Source organism: Gallinula chloropus (assembly GCF_964237585.1).
Source record: "Gallinula chloropus genome assembly, chromosome: 7".
In the NCBI taxonomy this organism is placed as follows: Eukaryota; Metazoa; Chordata; class Aves; order Gruiformes; family Rallidae; genus Gallinula; species Gallinula chloropus.
In genome coordinates this window covers 9,533,897-9,555,746 of record NC_140092.1, presented here as the reverse complement: position 1 = coordinate 9,555,746, position 21,850 = coordinate 9,533,897, and the positions used below count along the sequence as shown (strand labels likewise).

General features: G+C 36.0%; 1 protein-coding gene across 2 annotated transcripts in view; it reads right to left on the bottom strand.

The window, feature by feature from the left end:
- TBC1D19 (TBC1 domain family member 19) overlaps window positions 1-21,850 on the bottom strand; it is a gene marked incomplete at its 5' end in the record, with an annotated part of 50,819 nt that overhangs the window by 14,220 nt on the left and 14,749 nt on the right. For both annotated transcript variants that reach the window (XM_084266819.1, XM_084266820.1), the window contains 8 exons: window positions 134-208; window positions 7,504-7,616; window positions 10,006-10,044; window positions 10,833-10,905; window positions 11,726-11,836; window positions 13,793-13,839; window positions 14,724-14,787; window positions 15,723-15,797. In XM_084266819.1, the coding sequence (XP_084122945.1) occupies window positions 134-208; window positions 7,504-7,616; window positions 10,006-10,044; window positions 10,833-10,905; window positions 11,726-11,836; window positions 13,793-13,839; window positions 14,724-14,787; window positions 15,723-15,797 (597 nt within the window). The remainder of the gene's footprint in view (window positions 1-133; window positions 209-7,503; window positions 7,617-10,005; window positions 10,045-10,832; window positions 10,906-11,725; window positions 11,837-13,792; window positions 13,840-14,723; window positions 14,788-15,722; window positions 15,798-21,850) is intronic.

The window sequence follows — 21,850 nt, the reverse complement described above, 5'->3', positions numbered from 1 at the left end:
TAATAAATCCACACTAATTATTCTTACACTTATTAAAACTAATCCATCTAACATTCTCTTTGTTTAAAAAACCCAGAATACTGGTGTGATGAGTATATAAAATCACTGAATCACTCTTCATTGAATCACTTACTTTGTAAATCAGGCTGTCCACTAAAAGGTCATGCTGAATCACATTTGACTTAAGCTGCTCGTAATACAAGATATCCTAAAATTGAAAGTATCATCATCAGTCTGGAGACATAACTTTGATTCATTGGTTTAAATAGAAATTAAATTTTATAAATTAATAAAATCATAAGCGTGCATTCAGCTGAAAAACCCATTGCATACTTTATGAATCATTCTATTCTACTTGTAAAAGAAACAAAAAATTAAATATCATACTATCATCACGTAATTCCTAAATCCCTGAATACCTCTCTGTTGTTATGCCTACAATTGAATACCAGTTTCAAATGGATTTGAATAAATTTATATACTGAAATAAGCAGTCCCACAGCTTCTTCCCACTTCATAAACCTATTTTGATTTCAGTGGGTCTCTACAGGCACCACATAAATGATTTTATATTCCAAACTCTACATAATAACCATTGCTAATTTCTTTGTTGGAGGGGAAGGTAAGCCTGGAGTAAGGATTTAAAGAACAAATGGGAAGTAAAATGGAAGTCTGAGAGGCGGAGAATAGAAAAAGACTGAAAAGGTGGCTAGGGAACACTGTAACTCTTCTGTGTATTAATCCAAAACTGAGAAGTAGTCAATCTCATACACTTAAATTATGACAATTAATACATTATTAGACTGTTAGGTTGAAATGAGGACAAAAGCTGTATTTATTAAGTACTGATACTACCCACAGGGAAAATATTTATATTTTTCTTTCTGAAAAACAGAAAGGTGAGATATAAATAGTAGTATATTTCTTTATGAAGGATCAGACACAAATATTTACTAAATGTAAATTAATCACAGTGCGAATGTATCACTCTGTTCTTAAGAGCTACAGAGAACTACTCGAGTTTTCAAGGCACAATTTTAAAGCATCAATACTGTAGTCTAATTAAGTGCAACATTGCCAAATGAATAACGTCTGAAGTAGGGTTTTTTCCATCTCAAATGACTGTATACATTAGAACAGAAGGAGCTAATGAAGAAACCCCACTTCTTTTTCAAGCTAAGCAGATTGTATGATTAACTGTCCCTGTTGTACATGCTGCATAAGGAACGGTACAATGAAACTCATGGCTACAAGGGTACCAGATAACACAATGACTAATTTATTGTAACTTGGGAAAGAGATTCTAATTACCTCATAGTTTCTTGCTAAAACTTACTAGTTCTTAGTCTCCTAGAACTGCGCAGAGAATTTGGTAAGGCTGTTCAAAAGCGGGAGAAGAAAGTGGTATGAAGGGAGTTACCTTTTGATTCACACATAAGGATCATCACACTTTATATGCAGAAACAAGTTTCTCCTTAAAATACTTTCATCTGAGGTGACATGGTGGCTCCAAGTTAACATGATGACTAGTCTGGTATCTTGTACTAACCTTTTCCTTCCTGCATTAGGAAGCTATTCCATCGTGTTTTACATTTGCTTACAAGAGTCCATTTCCCTGGTTTTATTAAAATTATTGTAAAACCACAGTTACAAAGTAATCACTTAAGTACATGGTCAATTCATTTAAACAGAATAAATCGGTATTAAGTTGAATTGCTGCAGTTTTAGCCACATTTAGAATAGACTTACCGATTTGGCACACAAGGAATGACTTTAATGAATGTACAATGACCAGATCTTTGTGGAAGAAGAAATATTGATAAGTGATGACCTAATGTACTGACTTTGTGAGTTCAGAGCACTAGTTCCAGTGCAGTTGTTTATGGCATCATCCTAAACTATTATTGTTTCGTTACTAATCTCCAAAATATTTACTAGCTTCAACTTCATTCAACTGCATTAACTGAAGTCTATAAAGAATCATGTTAATTGCAATTATGTACAAATTACAACTTAGTATCAGCAGTGAACAGCATCTTCCACAGAAGGAAAACAGAAAACCAGTGAAAACCATAAATGAAATAGGTTTAATCAGAACAGAGTATCTATTGCTTGTTAATCCAGAATGACACATATATTTAAAACATTTCTAAAAATAGCTTTTTGTTTTAGCAAAGGAATCAATAAAGAAGGAATTGTAGAAACTTTCCATTATTCACCCTTCAGATTTGTGTACCTATTTTAAAAAACAATCCACTTACTAGAATATAGACCAAATACTGCTTGAGTTAGAACACAGTTAAATCACTCAGCCTTAACCAACAGCATGTGAAATTTCTGCAATATATATGTTTCCCAATTTTCCTCCTTAATTTGTTTTAATTGGTGCAAATATTTCAAGTGGTTAAAAAGTGGTAATGATAAGCAAACTGATGCTTAGGGCACTGTCTTAAAAGAAAGAACAACTGTGCTCAGATTCCTCAGCAACTCTCAGAAATTGAATGGAAGTTCTTTACAGTTCTTCAGTATGATTTGACTAAAAAGGGTAAACAGTCAATCACCTTTCTTTTTCCCTAAATAATAGCTTCTCCTTTGTTCTTACAAAAACCCACTTGGCCAACTTGGCCATTTCTCAGAAAATAAAATACCACCTGCTGTTACTGTTGTAATTTCAACATGAACTAAAATTTCAAACTCAAAACTCTACCCTGAAAAAATTAATAGTAAATATACATTACAAAGATCAGAGTAAAACAGCACTTTTAAACATTAGACATAATTTAACATTTAACATTATTAACATGATTTAACATTAAACATAATTTAACAGTCCAGTAATTTAGTAGGAATGCAAGAAGGCCAGCCTGTCTGCCTGAACATTAACATTTGTGAAACAAATCAGAGATTATTAAAAAGGGATGTGCAATGCAACAACAATGATAACCATTCTAGGAATACTGCTTTCAACTCATTGCTTGTCATTCAAGTTCTCTTAAATTGTGACTGTTGTGACAGAAAACCAAAACAGAGCTTGGAAATCATACTGGTTTTTTAGATGCAACTTCACCACAAGTCGATCTTGCCCATGTGTCTTAGGAAGACAAGGCACTTGTGACTCATGCTGTATTAATAAATTTATTCCTTATATCTGAATCATAAACAAGATTGGGCAGAGATTTGCTTTCCAACCACCCTGTTGCTTGGCGATCAGTTTTTCCTCACATGCTTTTAAAAGCCTCAACTCAGGCTTCAAAAAAATTCAAGTCTTGTTTTACTATTTTATTGCTTGTGTTTCTACCTCCAGATGTGAAGGATGTCTCAGGAGTGTCCAACAGTGTGGTAGGAGGTTTCTTAGCCTAAAATGTTTTCATTTACAAAACCAAAATCTCACCATTTTCACCTGATTCAACCTTTCTCTTTGTCTGCCAAATCTTAATGTAACTTTGATTTGTGAACTTTTTACTTTTGTGAAATGTGTTGCGTTTTTATACAGACCATAGCTTTGCTTATAATACTTTTTTTAATATACTGCACCGCCAAACATACTCATCTCTCCAAGTTGAAAAAAAATACATTTCAAGATTGCAGCGCTCATCCCTCTTGACCTTACAAAGCAATATACCAAAATTTCTACCCAAAAACCTCATACTGTATCCACCTGAGAGCATAAGGAAAAGGGAGACCTGAAAGTAGCTTGCAGGCAAGAGAGCACTATCTTTCGTCAGTACCCAACAAAGCTAGTTCGTGCAGAACCCGATGATTCACCTTCTTTGAAATTAAGGTTTGGATTACTCACTTGCCCCTGTACAGGCACAGTCCACCTGTGGCCTGCCATGAAATCCCCGGCACAGGAGCTGCACTCTCACTGCTGAGCTGCAGGCAGCTCATGATTCATGTTTAGGTTACCCTCACCATTTGATTGCACCGTCTATACTTGCCTCTCAAATCTGATACAAGAAATGGGTGGGTGAAGCACAGAGCTAGGAATGTGAAGAAAGATCGACCTTAGGGAGCCTAGAAAGGAGACACAGATTTGTGGAAACGGGATGAAGCCTAAGGAATGGCAGCCAGCATTAATTAGGTGAGCTGCAGATTTTGGAACAGAAGTACCAGAAACAAGTACAAAACGAAAAACTAAACTAATTACACAAACAGATAACGGACCATAGAGCTAAAGAAAGTCCCTCCTAGCAAATCCTGGAAGAGGATCCAAAACTTGTTCTCCTTTTACCAAGCACATGTGAAATCTACTTGTGAAGTACATCCAAAGATGATGAGAATCTAATACTGCCATTGGTTTGTCAGCTGTTTGACTAGTACAGTGGGTACCTTCAGCTACTGATCCTAATCTGAATAACCCTACATCATGCTCCATTATGAACTTACCACCTCACCTATTTATTAACGAAATTACACTCAGTAAAAGCTGTACTAAAGCAAAGCATTATTAATTTCTGCATGGTGGGGTTTTAAGAATTAAGATCATTTTTCAACCTATTAACTTTAAAAAATAGAGGGTAAAAGCCTATTGTGAAGAATTTTGGTTTTTAAGCACTGCTTGAACAGCATGCAGTGAATAAAAAGTAGGATAACATAGCAAACAGAAGGAAAAAAATATAAATACATTCTCAGAAAGCATGTGCCAACTCTTTTGTGCAATCAATGAAGCAGATATCCCACAGGAAAAACTGTGATTTTGTGATTCAAGAGCATATGATGAAATACATATATCTCAAATTGGGCCATTTGCACAGACTATATTGACTGTGACACTGTTAAGCTTTTAAATATTTGACTCTGTAACCTTAAAAATACTCTTAACACAGTTTCTCTGAAATGTACCATTACAAATGAAAACTAATAAACAATTCATTGCCAGGAAATGTGTTTACACATTTCTAAATAATCCTGCATATAGAGCTTACAGTTCATCATTGTTACGATTACAATGGTAGATTGCTAGGATCGGATCGTCCCTTGCTTGGCTGTGTATTAGCTTTATACAGAGGCAGAGCTTTATTGAATAAAATGTTCCAAACAACAATACTGGATGCTAAGACACACAATGCTGCCCACACCAAACCCTCAATAATGCTTTACATTAAAGAAAGGAAATTCACACTGCTTATGAGTTATAGACTTATACAGCTATAAATGTAATAGACCTGCAAATCAGAAGTATTACAGCAAGAAATCTTTGCAGCCACACGATTCAACTTCAGCAGAGAAACAGTACACAAGTTAGAAAAGTGTTAGATAAACCAGTGAAGTCTACGTGAAATACATGCAGCTGTTTTATGATCTGCTCTGAAGAGTGCTTTGCTACACTTTACAAAACACAAAGCAGTATATTGAGTATATGCAAGAAGAACGTCTGAGGGTGTTTGCACTGTGGCAGAAGCTACAGCCTTACTTCTGTGCAATGCTAGTAAATGCAATCCTTAAAATGAACTATGAACATTCAGCTTGTAACATAGATACAGTAACTCATGTGCTATTCTACCCGACCTACAGGCAGTCTGGTAGGTCTCAGTCATAAGCCTATCCCTTTGGTGAATTTGTATTTTTAGTACTCAAAGTCCATAAAACAACTGTAACTTGGAGCCCAGCATAACAAATACTATACCATGCACTGCAAAAACAGTCTTGTAAAATAAGATAAAAGGGTCCAATAGCTGTTATATTAGAAGACAGAGTTTCAGTTTAGCATGACAGAAGAACATTCATGCACGCTTACATCACCAGCTTAGATGCTTTTCTCCAAGATACTGTAAGTTGTCCACAGACTTGAAAATGTCTGTTCTTTGTGAGGAGGGAGGATTCCAGTTCTTTATTTCAACAATCTCAAAGCAGCAACAAATTCGCAGTCTGCATCACTTCATCCATCTTACTTCCTACTTTTTCTTGACATTATCTATCCACTTATCACCTTTCTCAAGTTCTACCATCACCATCACAAAATACTGTCTCACCAGTAACTCCCTGCATGCAGTCTGCTCAGTTCAGCCTCAATGCTTTGGACTCTGTAGAATGTCTCCTTAAGGAGAATGTCTTCAGCAATGAATCTCAGAACACTGTATGTGTATATATTTTACTTTTCTTCTTCATCTTTAGTCAACAAGCATCTTTCCTATGTGTGTAGCAAGTTACCTCAAATGAGAACGTAATAGCTGCCCTGATCTAAGGGTCCCCATGCTTCCTTGCAGTAAGTTGGAGCTGAGTTACCATTTATTTATTACACAGTGAAGGCACACACAGGAGTACTTGTGATCAAACAGCTAACATCCTGTTCTCTAGTGTACCTAACATTAAAATCAGTTAACACCCTCACCACAGAGACGAACCTTTTGAGAAGGTCTAAACCACTCACCCTTCATGCACAGAATAAGCATACACTAAAAAATGTTATAAGCTCAAGTTAACTTCTAAAGGACCAAGCAGCGTGGCTGACATATATTAACAGTCAGTCATAGCTTGTTCCTCTTCTAGAACTATTGAAAATTGCCCATGTGAATTTCAGGAAATGGATTTTAGTAAATCTATTTACATAACTACTCATGCTTTACCTGGAGATTAAATTAATTATTTCATCATTTTTCTGACTACTATATTGACTTTCAGCAATCAAAATAGAATTGAATAAAAAAGCCAGGTGTTATTTTATTTGCCACATTAAGATAAAAATGCTCTTAGAGCATGTAGCATTTAACAGATCCAATGCAATCAACAAAATTAATTTCCTATCTATAATATTCTTGCTCTCATAAAGAGAAAGACTTCTAAAATTCAAGCTGTCTCAACAATCTAAAGTAACTTAAATCTAGGGTTAAGCATTTTAAGATATAAAATATTTTAGTATTATTTCAACAGCTCTTTCTTCTACAGAGATTTCAATCTTTTCTTTTTTTCAGAAAGGAATAAATGAAGTAATTCTAATACTAGACCAAATAACTGCAGTCCTTAGGTAAGCTGTTAATGAATAAAATTTACATTTGTTTGAGGGCCAGATCTTATGATTGTATTATGTAGTTACCAGTAAATGCCCCAGTATTCCAAGAAAACATACACATCCTTGAAGGTCATGAGATACGGAAAAACTGTCACATTTCTCAGAGAATTTGTGCGTATGCGTGTTATTTTTTTACTGCAATAATACCTTGCACCAAAGTATTTAGGATTCTGCAAAGAATTTTTCTTGTCCCCTTCTGAAAAAAGTCAGCACCATTCAGGAAAACCTTTCAGGAGCTAGACAGCTCAATATAAGAGGCTTCACCACAGCATGGAATTTTTTACAGGCATGTAGAGGTTGGACTCGATCTCTGGAGGCCCCTCCCAACCCCTACAATCCTGTGAATCTGGATACATTTCTCATCAAAGGTATATCTGTTTCTGCAACAACTTGGTAGAGCGTTTCTGTTTTGGAAAAATTTAACTAGAAGATATGTTCTTGCAGTTTTGTGTTTTCAACTAGTCTTCATATTTCACTGTCACTTTGCTCCTTACCTCTGGCTGATTAGAAATATTGAGAATGAGGGCCCACAGATCAGCTCGGAGTGCTGTTGGGCATCCCTGACGAACATACTGTTGAGCTGCAGCACTATCTTGCTCTGCTAAAACTGTAAGAAACAAAGCAGGTAATGAATTGATGTAGTTTAAGACTCCCAATGTTTATCAAATTATCAAGTACTTTAATTTTTAACTTTACAAATTAATTTACCATGCTGTAAGCATCAGCTAATGGGAAAAATATCTAAAAGGTCTGGTTTCCAGAATGCAATTTTGAAGTAGTTCTCTGGGAAACAAGGCCATTGATATTAAATAACCAAGGCTGTACTACCTCCTGTCATAAAGTACCACTTAGTATGTATCCTCTTAGTATATATATCTGTGACTCTATCAAGGCTAGTTGCAGCTACTAGGCTAACATCAAGAACAAGCTGCAATATACAGCTACAAAATACTCCTGCTTAACTATGAGTGGTATCTCAGTTCAAACAGGAGATTGCCATTCATTCTGATTTTTTGTTTCTCCCCTATTTTTATGTTAATTATATGAAGATCTTCAGACAACTGTGAGAAAAGAACCTTCTATTTTAGAGTGTACTGTCATCTTCTCTCACTATTTGTATACATACTCTGGAGGACAAAGACCTTCTCAGAAGATTTTGTTTTTCCTTCAGACTGACATAAAATAAATACTCTACTGTTGACAGGTTTGCCTAGATGAGTCACTGCTATGAAGTTTTAGGCTGCTCTGTCACAAGGGCCTCATCCTGAAAATGCTACTGTACATACCTTAGAGCAGATTATTTCATTCCTTACCTAAATCTATAAACCTGAAAGACAATGATCTTTAGCTATCCTAATCTGGTAGAAGTGTTGTTTCCCCTCAAGGTTATGTGATTAATTGTATCCTCATACATGAAATGCATTTCACAACAGAGTCACAGTTGGGAAAATAATTCTGACATTAGATAGGCACCATACTGGTACTCAGAAGTTCCCAAATCCATACCCTCTGATTTTTCTCAAGTCACTCAGAAACAACTTGATTTTCTAAATTTCACTGAATTTGTGGTATCTATCCTGGCATGGCATAGAAGGATGAGGTTTAGAATTATAAATCTATTTGACTTCTCTCTCCTTCCCTCTTTTCTTCTATACTGAATAGACCAGTGCCAATTTTCTGTTTAGCCTGCAGAGCTCTAACAGAGATGGCATGTGATCCTTTTCTCCTAAACAAAGAGGGCAAAAAGAAAAACACATCTACTTTACCTTCAAATTTTAAAAAAGACCATGATTCATCTCCATGTCCATGAGCGTTTACCTTATTTAAACAAAATGTTTAAAACTTTTGCTATATACCATGTGGGTTTTACTAAATACAATAAAGGAAATGCAGACTTGGCAATACATCTAATACAAGAGCCAAATCAATACATGAGTGACAACCAAAGTCATAACCAGCACTCAGAGCATGTGTACCAACTGCCACTGAATGAGCTGAGTTTTCAGTTTACAGTCAACTCTTAACTCACATTTTGTGTCTCTCCAAGTAGGAAAAGCTAATACAATCTCTGCAATAGAGGCTGCTCTACACAGGCAAGAGATGAGAAGTGAGAATTACATTGTGGAGTTGAATGAGGGCTCATGAAGTCTGGATGGGGAATTTATTTGGAAGAGCAAAAGAGAGATGGACAGTACCCCAATGAGCTGCTCTTGGATCAGAAAACACATGATAAGGAATAGAAGAAGGACCACATGAGAAGTAAGAAAGAAGTAAGAACGGTCACTGTTTTGCTACTGCAACACAAAAGAAAAATAGAAGAATGAAAAGGATGGAGGACTTTTCCCAGTAGTGGGATGGTTTCTTTGATGGTGATGGTTAGCAGGAATCACAAGAGACAGTAAGGATCAGATACTGGCTTTCAAACATTCCTTGTATGTTTCTTATATAAGAAAACTTGAGATAATAAAAGAAATAATCATTTATCTTTCTCTTCCTTTTCTAGGTTATTTCTTAACCTACAAAAACTCCAGAATTTCTTCAGAAAGAGCAGCATAAGGAGACAAATGAATGGGATTGTCGATGGTGGCAAAGTATTGGGATACATCATAGGTTCAGCAATTGCAAATAACAATTAAGAGACTCTGTTCTCATACACAGGCGTAAGCCCCATTACACTAATGAGAACTCTGTGGGCTGAGAAGGGACTCCAGAGTCTTTTAATTTTAAAATGAAATTCAGTAGTGGCGTAAGCTATCACCAAAAAGTTATGTCTATATGCTTTCTATTTAATTTTTAATGAAATATCTGTGGAGCTATTTATCTGGTAGCTACTGGTAGACTGCAAATGCTTGTTTTTCTGTCTCCATCTAAATTACAGTGGTATTACTGACTATACTTTCATTAAACTGTTAAAATTCGAAAAGGTATATGTAATTGAGACAGGCATTTAGTGAATGTGTTCCTAACTACTGACAGTTTTATTACGAGATCCATACCTTTCTGTCCAACACGTACATGTTCGTTTTCAAAGAACTCTAGAAAATAAATAGAAAGAATGATAAAAATTAAATAAAAGACACTGCAGCTAGTCATATATTTTATTTTTTCCTACACACCACTACATTCAGCTGATTTTTATAGCTAATGTCATTAAAAATTAACTTGTATCAGCACTGATGTTCCTTTTCAGAAACTAGGAAGAAATAATACTAACAAATTTTTTCTTCTCTGCAGGACACAAATACCATAGTGCTATACTCTATACTGAAAGAACCTAGACTTTCAATTATGCCAGTTTCCATTTAAAAGTAATAATCACTCGATACTATAATGTTTTTCATTTGTATATGGAAAGACCATTTAAAACATGGCTCTACAAGAATAAATGCATACATGGAAACATGACAGATATCCCACACTATTTAAGAATATATGGATATTTTTTGTAGTCTTTCTTAAAGATACTTACTAAAAATATGTTTTTAGATATGCCTGTCAGTTGGCTTAATATTTATTGATATTTTCTGTACTTTTGGAGATAGGCAATATTATTCTATAGAACCAAAAGTGTTCAAACATACTGAAATGAACATATTTCAAATGTAAGGTGATGATTTTAAGTCTTCTCCAAAGCTGGCCCTTCATATTTGCCACATTCTCTACTATTAGCTATAGTTTACAAAGCAAATCATTACAATCATAGTTAAAAAACAAATACTTATGGTTTATTATGGGGAAGAAAATACACAAAGTACTCAATAACTGCACAGTATTCTACTTGTTAGAGTTCTATTTAAGTGACAGAAGCATGGCATTAGCTAACCAGGAGGCACTTGTGCTGAATCATCAATACCCAGCTGTCCTGTATTTAAGCCCAGTTCACTGAAGTCTTCTTTCTGAAAAGAAAAAAACCAACATAAAATGATAATTAACAATGGTTACTTCTCTAAATCACTGAATATTTCTTATGAATGGATTAATGTGAATATTTTCTAAACCAACTGTAGTTCTTTTAAATGCATACATATGAAACATGAGCTCAGCCTTTTGAAAAGAAGACTCTCAATTGATTGTTACTGTAGCTTTAATTATAGGCCCTAGTTTTCATGTCCACTATGAGCTACACCTGGATGTAATGAAGTGGTGAATGGAAGATTAGATTAAGGATGTCTACTCCCAGCCCCTTCCCAACCCAGGTGGCAAGCATAAAATCCTCAAGAAACTTCAGTGAAATGTTAAGAGTTGTCATGTTTTCCAATTATAATACTAGCACCCGAGCATTTTCCTTCATCTACAATGTGATAATAAAAGGATTTAGAATTACTTTAAGAAGAAAATTGAAGCTAACTGATTGACAGGATAGTCATCTTGTGCAGCATCAAACAGAACTGTAGAATTAAGATAAACCACAAAATTAAAGGTTTCTTTTATGGAAAAAAATAAGTGACTAACATACAGAAGTACAAATCAAAGCTCTGTGGCATACAATAAAAGCTTCTCTACTGGCAGGTACTTCCTATTTTAACAAAAAATGTCTTTTCATAAGACTTCCTCATGGTGTGTGTTTTAACTACATATTTAACTGACTTTAATTTTTTAAATGAGAAACATAATATTCTTGATATCAATATTCTTGCTTATTGTTTAGAATGTTATTTGTTAACAAGGGAAAATAAATCTTAAGGGAGCCTCTTGTATGAAAAAAAATACACTTACCAATTCTGGGATATCTTTAACCTTTAGAGGAACCTGAATTAGCCCCAGATGATTTCTGAAACTAGGCTGCTCTCCGTTGTCATAGTTTGGGTTTCGAAGATTCATCAGTACCTTAAAAATGGTAGCTCTGTCATTCCTTGTCTACATTCAGAACTTCTTTTAACATCATCAGTATTACAAACATCATATTCAGCATTAAACCATTTTCTGCAACTGTCTTCATACATACAGGCCCAAATTATATCTAAACATTTTCAAAATCAAAATGACGACATTATTCCATGTAAAATAAGCTCCAATTATGAAATAAAAAAGCAGAAATAATTTATTAGATGTGGGATTAAGTGTTTGCTACACAATAATAATGTGTTGAATAAAATTCACTTCCTCAAAGCCATTCAAATGCCAAGTGTACTTTCTGATAGCTACAATATCTAGGGTATTCTTCAGTATTAATTTTTTCTGAAAGAACTTTTATCTCACATTGGCAATCCTAGGAAGCTTTCAAAGTGCTACACGATTTATTAATAAAATATTTTCTTATTAAATAACAATACACCAAAATATCTTATTTAGTTTACGAACAAAAAATAGGTTACAGAAGTGAAAACCTCATGTAAGGATAAAATTTAAGAGACAAGGTATCATGTCAAGCTAAGTAACTTTAACCTATAAAGGAATTTGTAGTCTCTTACATACTGTTATTCTATATGTTCTATATACTGATATACTGTTTCTAGCATATAGATCTGGATATTTTAGATTGAGGTGTCAAGTGTTCTTTCCAAGATGAGTTTTAATCTCTTATGAAACCCTTCCACAACATCCTACCTGTACAATTGTCAATCTTGTAAGTATTCTAATGCCATATAAACTCCCTGTCAGACTCATAAATAAAAAGATTAATGCAAGAAACTGCAAACTTTATAAAGAAAACAGTATAAAAGAGGAAAAAAAAAAGAGTGACCTTTAGGGTCACTGGCTAAAGCTAAAATGAATACAGATTTGTTTACAGATTCAAGAATAAATATACAACTTGGTTGTGATGGCAAAAAGAGTAAATTTTAAATTTACAGTATTATTATCACTAACTGATCAAGAGAATCTTTTCAGAAATGTAATGAAATGGTTAGAAATTTTGCTGTTGGATTCAGAAATGCATTCACAATTCATAACCATGAAACAATTTAAACTTGTCAGAAATACCATGTGTCTCCTCTGCCATTATAAAAGGCACTGTGATAAATAAAACCAAAATATTAATACATTAATTCTAACTGATCATTCAGTAGTAGACTTCTAAATTTTACTCTGTAAATTACAAGACTATCTTAAGTCTATAATTGTACACTGCTGTCACGCTCTGACTATTGATTCCTATATACTCAAGGGATATATAGATACTGATTTTTTTAAAGTTTTATCTTCAATCACATTTTAATCTAAAATCTACTGTGTCACCATGAAGTTCACTGTCATCAGCAATGTTTGATGTAAAGCAAGTAAAGCAAGTTCTGTTTTACTAAGACAGTCTGTGCTTGAACCATACAAAATGATTAGTGATACTGTCCCTCCTGACTTTAAAGATTCAGCAGTCACCATTTCTTAATGGTCTGGTTTAGTTACAGACAAAAGCTTCCAAATTCCACACAGTCCAGTCTCATGTTTGATTTTTCACAGTCTTGAGAGACGATGTATGATTTTACCTGCGTACAGGTCTCCTGTCTATCACCAAACAATCTATCAGTTTCACATATCGCAATTTAAAATGTAAAATGATTTATGAAATCATTTTGAGAATTGCTGTCAGAGAAAAAGTTAGCTCCAAACTGATTGTTCTTTGGAGAAAGAGAAGTTTACCACAAGTACAATTTAAAAACTCAGTTAAAAAAAAGAGACAATACATTTTGTTCTGTAAACAAAACATGGGAGTCATAAAAGGCATACCAAATTTCACTTGCTATAAAGGACAAATGGTGTGAAATGCACTTACATATTTTCCCCACTTCACGTAGAAGAATATAATTGTTGTAAGTCAATGACTGTCATAGTTTCACAAATGCTTACCTCAAGAAAATCTTTTGGTGCATAAACAGGTCGGAAGAGACTTAGATCTGAAATAAGATTTCAATGATGCTGTGTTAAAACGAAGAGGTGAAACACACAGGCAATATTCCCATACCCGTAGCACAATCTAGCAATTTCAGTAACATATTAAAGATTAAAATAAGGTTATCATAGACATCATGGTTTCAAGCACCACATATTCTCTAAGATTATGCTACTGTTAGTGCCTTACATTTGAAAATCCCAAGTGAGTGAACAGTAGTCACAGGAAGCTTTTTACTTATTCCATGTAAGTCTTTAGACTGAACCAGTCTTAGACACAGGAGAGGTGATATTCAAAAGAGAGGCAACAACAGCATAGACTGTTGAATTAAAGTTACTACTGTGAAATAAAAAATAGGGACTAGTCATAAACAATCCATGAAGAGTATTTGCCATTGCAGTGGTGGTGCTGTGATACAAAGTAGTAAGTTTGCAAAACCATTTCTACTAAGGAACTTGGATATGAACTGACAAAGCAGTTAGTCTTGCTCTCACAAGGAATAATATGACTATTCTGTGCAAGTAATATTTTTATCTTTTGTTACTAAAATATCTGAGCTTAATTATCCATAGTTCTGAACTATTTTTTTTTTAATTAGAGCTTATACTAAGAGTAGTAGTGCCCTAGCTGCATCAATCTCCAAAACACAGGAATGAGAAGTATTATACCATATTCTCTTAGCGAGGACTCAAAATTACTACAATAATTTGCAACAAAATAACAGCGGAATGAGTATTTACTTAATGCATAATGACAGATGATCAATGATAAAAGAGAGATCAAAACCAGTTTACCTCAGAGTGATGACATTAATCTTTGACTGCTAAGAGGTATATGCCATTTTTCTGTGTACAGAATTTTAATGCAGATAAATTGAGTTGACCGTACCTGGCTCATCAGTTCCCATTTCATTCCATTTATTAAGCAGTTCTTTCTGTTCATTTACAGGCCTCTGAAAGGCATAAGAGAATAACTCTTTTTAGGTTTTTTTTAAACAGAATAAGTTAAAAAAAGCCTATTTCAAATATATAAATTAATATAAAACTTAAAAACTTAAATTTCACTAGCTGCACAAACTTATTTTGCTTACAAACTATTCCCAGACTGAAGATATACCCCACTGTAGAAAGTCCACATTCCAATTCAAGGGGAAAAGGAGCCCATTTAAGTTTACTCATGAATTTCAGGCTAATAGTCAGGTTCATATTACTGAAGATTTACTGCTCATTCCGTAGAACTGTTGGATTTTGTTATCCAATTCCTGTCCCTGGCACAGTCATGTAAAGCAAACACAGCTGCATCCTTTATCTCATATGATGCACCACAGAGGTTCTGCTACCTATCACAGATATTCAACAGGAGCAAGATAAAGAACACAACATTCTAACACTATTCCCCAATTCCATGATCCTTTCAAATTCAAGCCCCTAAACTAATAAAAACCAAACTAAACCAGAGCAGAATGAATGACAGCCAAATTCATCAATCTACTAGTATCTCTCTCCCCTAAATTACCAGTTCAGCTACAGCTTTCTCCAGCATACCAAGCATGGTGCATGGGCTACGCAGCCAGTAGTACAGCTGAGCCTGCACACAGAAATGCTCTGTTAACAGCAGGAAACTTGGCGCTTAGCTTTCGACATGCTGCTCCCTCAAGAGGTTAAGTACTGCAACAGCAAAGAGGAAGATCTGCATACAGACTGCTTTTTCCCAAGCTGAGCTGATGCACGCAGTGCCACTATCCCTGAAAATGACCGTGTGTTAAAGATTATTTGGATAGCGGCCTCGCAGCTCGAGAGCCATCAGCAGAATGAACATTACAAGTGTGCAAATGAAGCTTCATTCCCAAAAAGTCAGGTTGGCAACAGGCAGTTGGTAATACATTACCTTCTGTGCCAGTGGGATACTCAGTTCTGTGCACATGCTGTTTAGACTTTTTAGAATTCGCTTCTCCCAGCTTCCCTAAAACACAGAAATTAAATTACGTGGAATTTCTTTTTCCTCCAAATGCATTTATCACGTAATAACAAACAGCTTTTTAAGTCATATATAAGAAAGGATTGCAAGAGTCCCTGACTGACATCTGCAAAAACATTAACTGAATATTATAACAAGCTGTTTAGATAGGGCAAACAGATTTCATCATTCACATCACAATTAAGATCCAGAAAAAGGAGTTGCCCACATTTCAGATCTCCAAAAAGCATCACTGAACACAATTACTGATATTTGACATATACCTAATGATCAAGCTTCCCTGTATCTACATTTAACAAGGTTTTTTTAATTATTATAAGCAGGGCAATTAATGCCTTCTAAACTTTATGACCTAAAGAGAATGTGTTTTTCTCCACAAAAGGTATCTTAGATGTTCTCAGAGGTTAAAAAAAGTTAGAAATCTGTTTTTCTGTAATGCTCAGAAAAATAATTATTCTAAAATAATGCTCAGGAAATAGGTCTCTAATCAAAGAGAAAACCAGGAATAGACTATTTGCAAGTGGACAGCTTAAAGAGCAGTCAGATTCTTCAGACTACTGCATTAGACTTCAAGCTTACCACATGGTGCCTAATCCATGGATGATTCTTCTGAAGCTAATGCCAACTAGTATTGACTTTTTAGTCAACTGACATGATTTTGCTTCTATGATTACAACAGCACCGGTGGGTTTCATAATTAATTTAATTTTCTGTGCATGATGAGTCAGGCCCCGATCAAATGAATGCAAAGACTCCTCTTAATGTCATTTAGCTCTATTTATTATTTGTAATTTGCCCTAGACACAAATTCTACAACAGTTAGTTACTGTCTAACCACATGTTCCTCAAACTTAAAGTTCTGTCTGAAAAAGGCTGCTGTTTATTAGACAGGAAGCAAATGAAGGGAGGCCTCATGTTCAAATGTTCTGTTAAAAAAAAATTAGAATTTATTTTGCCCATAATTGTTTCATTTTAGCTTCTGTTGACAAGAGCCTCTCGTGACTTTCTCCATCGCATTACATAGCTGTCTTTCACCAGAAACAACTTCTCACAATCAAGTCATCCCTTAAGCATCTCTTGCATAAATAAAACAGATCTGAGTTGTGACTGTAAGGAATGTTTTCCAAACATCAGAATGTTGTATAATAGTCTGTATAATGTTTTTATTTAATTGCATTATCATATTCAAATGCCTCCCAAATGCTGCAGTTACACAACACCATGCCACACACTGGTTATTCTCTCAGAGGGGCGGTGTAGAGCATTTACAGTACCCTATTTTGCTGAGAAGCGTGGTTTTGTTGCTGGAAGAAATAAGATGTAAGAGAGTGAAAAGACTAGTAAGCCATATAGGATAAGAAAGTAGAAGCAAAACAGAGGTGTTAGGAGAAGTTTAAAAAACAAAGGGAACTCATCAAGACCAATCAGAGAACACCTGGCTGGAAGGGATCTTAACAATCCAACTTTTCTTGGCAAAAGCACATTCTAGACAAGTCAGCACAGCACCCCATCCAGCCAAATTTTAAAAGTATCCAACATTGGAGAAATTATTCCAATGGATAATGTACTGTAAAAAATTTACCTCATGTGCAATTGGAATATCCCCTGGAGTAACCTGTACCCATTACCTCTCATCTTCTCCACGTGACTCCTCTTTGTAGCCACCCTTAAAATACTAAAACATGGTAATAAGGTCTCTCCCAACCAAGTCTTCTTTTCTGAAGGCTGAACAAACCCAGCTCTCAGCCTTTCCTCATACAGCAGGCTTCCCAGTCCCTTGGTCATCTTTATGGCCCCTCTCCAGCTTGGCCACATCCTTTTTGTCTCTCAGGAACCAAAATAGAACACAATATTCCAGGTGTGACCTGACAAGCTCGGGGTAGATTGGGATAATGACATCTTTATCTCTGCTGGTGATGCCCTTGATGCAACCCAGCATCCTGTTGCCTTTCTTTGTCACAGCAGCACACAAATTCATACAGAGCTCATTGTTCACCAGGACCCCCAGATCCCTTTCCACAAAGCCGCTCCCCAGCCAGGTAGTTTACCCAGCCTGTTCTGCACTCCTGGATTATGTTTTCCCAGGAGCAAGATCTGACATTTTACTTTGTTGAACTTCATAAGGTTTTTGTTAGCCCACACTTCCAGCCTTCCCAGGCCTCTCTGCTTTGTGGCTCTCCCTTCCCAAAGCATCCACTGTGTCACTTAGTTTGGTATTATTGGCAAATTTCATCAGGGTACACCTGATCCCATCAAAATTAAGGGGAGGGTGGAGGGGAGGGAGGGAAAAGAAAAAAGAACCAGCTCATTCCAAGAAGCAACAAAGGTTGATACTCTTAGTGTGACTGACAACTGCCAAACCAGACATTAACACACTTATTGCACTGGGGATCCAGCACGTTAGTAATAAATCACTTCTGGATACTCATAAAGTGTGCCATAATTCAGCCTTCAAGACTGCCCAGTAAATATGTTCAAATAAAAGCAATCAAGCCAAAATAACAGCAAGGGCATACACAGACTCTCCAAGCAAGAAGCCCTCCCCTTCCCCAGGACAGCTGAGTTACCTGCAATAAGCAGAAGCAAAATGCAGTGTCCTTGACTGAAATAATAGCCAGAGGCAGAGTTCATAAAGTCATTTAATTGATGGGAACAATAAACTTTCCAAGATTATTGCTCTAATATTATGAAGAAATTTAACACTAAAAACCCCACGTTGCTGGGATTACTATGGTTACAATGATAACCTTCAGCAAAATAGTCAAAACTGAGGAAGGAAGTACTGCAATTTGCAAAATATCTCAAACATGCCTGTTAACATATCACATTTATCTTATCCTGTAGCAAAGTCATTTATAAACTTTCACTGAAGTAAAACAAACCTGGGTGAACAACAAATAAACTAAACAGAAATAAGTCACCGCTGCATAAAACAGCCAGGTTGAGTTACAGGTTTTTCCACAGTAATGAATCCTAAAATCCTGTCTTCCAGACGACTAGACAGAGATGTGATTTGTTCAGAATGCCCCTAGTAAGTCCTACTCTGTGGGCAGAATCCAACATGCCTAGGCAGATTTCATGTGGTACATTTTCTCTAATCAAAATCTGGACCATTCAAAGAGAAGGGACATAGAAACTACAGAGGTACTGCTCTCATTCTGATGCTCACGAACTTTTCATCTGGCCTTCGATAAGAGGCACAACTTAATTTTAGGCCACAAGAATCAAATCAATACATGATTTAAGAGATCTGAATATCCCCTACTCCAATTTCTGCAACAAGAAACAAATTCCTTTAGGAATAATAAAAATGTTATCAAATTTTGTTTGACTTTAACACTTCTCAAAAACATTTTTTATCAACAGTTCTAGCACTCAAGTCTAGTTTCTCAAAGACATTCAGAAACTAAGAAAGGTGAATTGACTCTTGATAGAAGATGTTTTAAGCAGATCTTCAGCAGTCACAGCATTAGAGTATGTAGCACTGTCACTTTATTTTTTTCAGAGTCCATCAGTGTGTTACAAGGAAGAAAATTACTAATTTAGGTGGGGTTTGTTCTTCAGGGATTATTTGGATAGGAATCTATTAGACTTTAGATGTCATCTATCTGGGTTTCTGCAAGGCCTTTGACACAGTCCCCCACAACATCCTTCTCTCTAAGCTGAAAAGATATGAATTTCATGGGTGATCAGTGGATAAGGAATTGGCTGGATGGTCACATCCAGAGGGTGGTGGTCAATGGCTCGATGTCCAGATGGAACACTGTGACAAGTGGTATTCCTCAAGGGTCTGTGCTAGGACCAGTGCTGTTTAACATCTTTACTAATAATACTGACAGTGGGACTGAATGCACCCTCAGCAAGTTTGGGGCTGACACCAAGCTGGGTGGGGAGGTTAACATGCCAGAGGGACAGGATGCAATCCAGAAGGACCTGGACAGGCTGACCAGGTTCACCAGTGGGCCCAGGTGAACCTCATGAGGTTAAACAAAGCCACGTGCAGGGTCCTACACCTGTGTCAGGACCATCCCAGTCATCGATATACATGAGGAGATAATATGTAGGACAGCAGCCCTGAGGAAAAGGACATGGGTGAAAAGCTGGATATGAGCCACCAATGTGCATCTGCAGCCCAGAAGGCCAACTGAGTCCTGGGCTGCATCAAAAGAATCCTGCCCAGAGACATAGTGGAGACCCCATCCCTGGAGATATTCGAGGTTGGGCTTGACAGGGCTCTGAGCAACCTGATCTAGTAAAGATGTCCCTGATTACTGTAGGGGAGTTGGACTAGATGACCTTTAAAGGTCTTCCAACCTAATACATTCTATGGTTCTGTGATTCTAAGTAGAACACAATGCATTACCCCTAAGCTTTACTGAAGTAGTACATCAGAATTCTCTTTTTTATGAATGTATTGCAATATTCTAAGAGCTGTCCCACCTTCAGGAGGATATTGCAAAAGATTATCCAAAGTTATCTTTTTGACTGCACTAATTTCAGATAAATCTATCTTTTTTTTTATTAGAAACAAATTAGAAGTGATGGAACAAAACTGTAAAGAAAATCAAAGAAAAATGAGCACTGTCAAGTCAAACAATTCCGGTTCTCCAGAGCCAGCTGAATATCCTTTGCAGATGCCCAGTTAACTTCACATTGCCTCCTCTGGAAAGCAACACCTATCCCATTTTTATTGTGGAAAGTGGCTGCTGGAGCCAAGCGGATCTACTCCAACACAGAGCTGGCTGCTCCTTTCCCATTTTCCTACTCCTTATGCTTTGTAACTAGATGATGCAGCATTGTTTCTTATCCACCAATCTCCTCATTTATTTCACATCTCTCTCAAAACCCTGAAATGAGCTTCTAGCTTACAGCTAAAAACAGGAAAGAGGATTTGTATGGGTTAAAACAAAGCAATGCACATTTATGAATTATACATTATGGGATGATCATGATAAAGAGTTCCTGCTGATTTACAGTGTTTGGTTTGTTACAACCTTTGTAAAATCAGACTGTGGAAAGACTTTCTGACATTTCTTTGGACCCAGCTTCTTATGCTTCTCTCTTTTTGCTCATATTTTTATATTTTCCATTTAGTTTCTTCATTGCTGGTTGCAGCAGAGTAGTCCTTAATCTAGCAAAGGCTTTCCCAGTGAACTCAGTAAAACGAACAGTTGAAGAGGTCTGCAATCATTTCACCTCATCAAAATGTAGATATGAATGTAGTCAAGAAACCAGTTCAATGGATTCAGGAATGTTTCAACTCACATCAGTCTCTGCTGGGCAGGAAATGCAAGTGAGCAAAGTTCAAGTTTTTAGTATTAAAATCTAGTGTTAACACTTTGTCTGCATTATGATGCACAATTTTTAAGCTAGCTATACTTCTGCTGTTTAACAAGGCAGGAAGAGGTAAGCTATCTCCCCAAAACCGTACCAGATCACATACCTCAGAAAACGCCAGGGTTGTGAAATCACACAACAGTTTAAATAAGTGTCCTAAACATTGTGTATGACATTTTTCAGGAAACAAAAACCCTAAGACCTAGTATTTGTCTGTCTAGGAAAGACCTAAACAATGACAGTCTAGAGCATCTACAGCCAGTGGTCTGTCTCAACACAAATGCAGGACCAGCTCTCCAATATACACAACATGGTACATTAAATTTTAAAGATATGTAAACACCACTGGCAGTACTTTGTCTACACTGGACAATACCACAACTACACAAGTGATTTACAGCATTATTATTTGTTGCCATTAACGTTTTGTCCTTTTCTAGAAACCTAGTTTTGTTTTGAGGTAGTGGAGAGAATACCGCATAAAAACTTTAGTTTGCTACCTAAGAATGGAAAAACAGAACCCACTTGAGAAGAAAAAGGGTTAATTATCAATGTTTTAATATCTACTCTAGAAAAATACTAATATAGTTTTAATTACTGATTCAGAGTAATTCCAATAACTGCTATCAAAGTAAGACGGTTTTCAGAGAGTATTACCCTTCTTTTCAGAATTCTGAAGTAGAGCAAAATTAATTAAGACA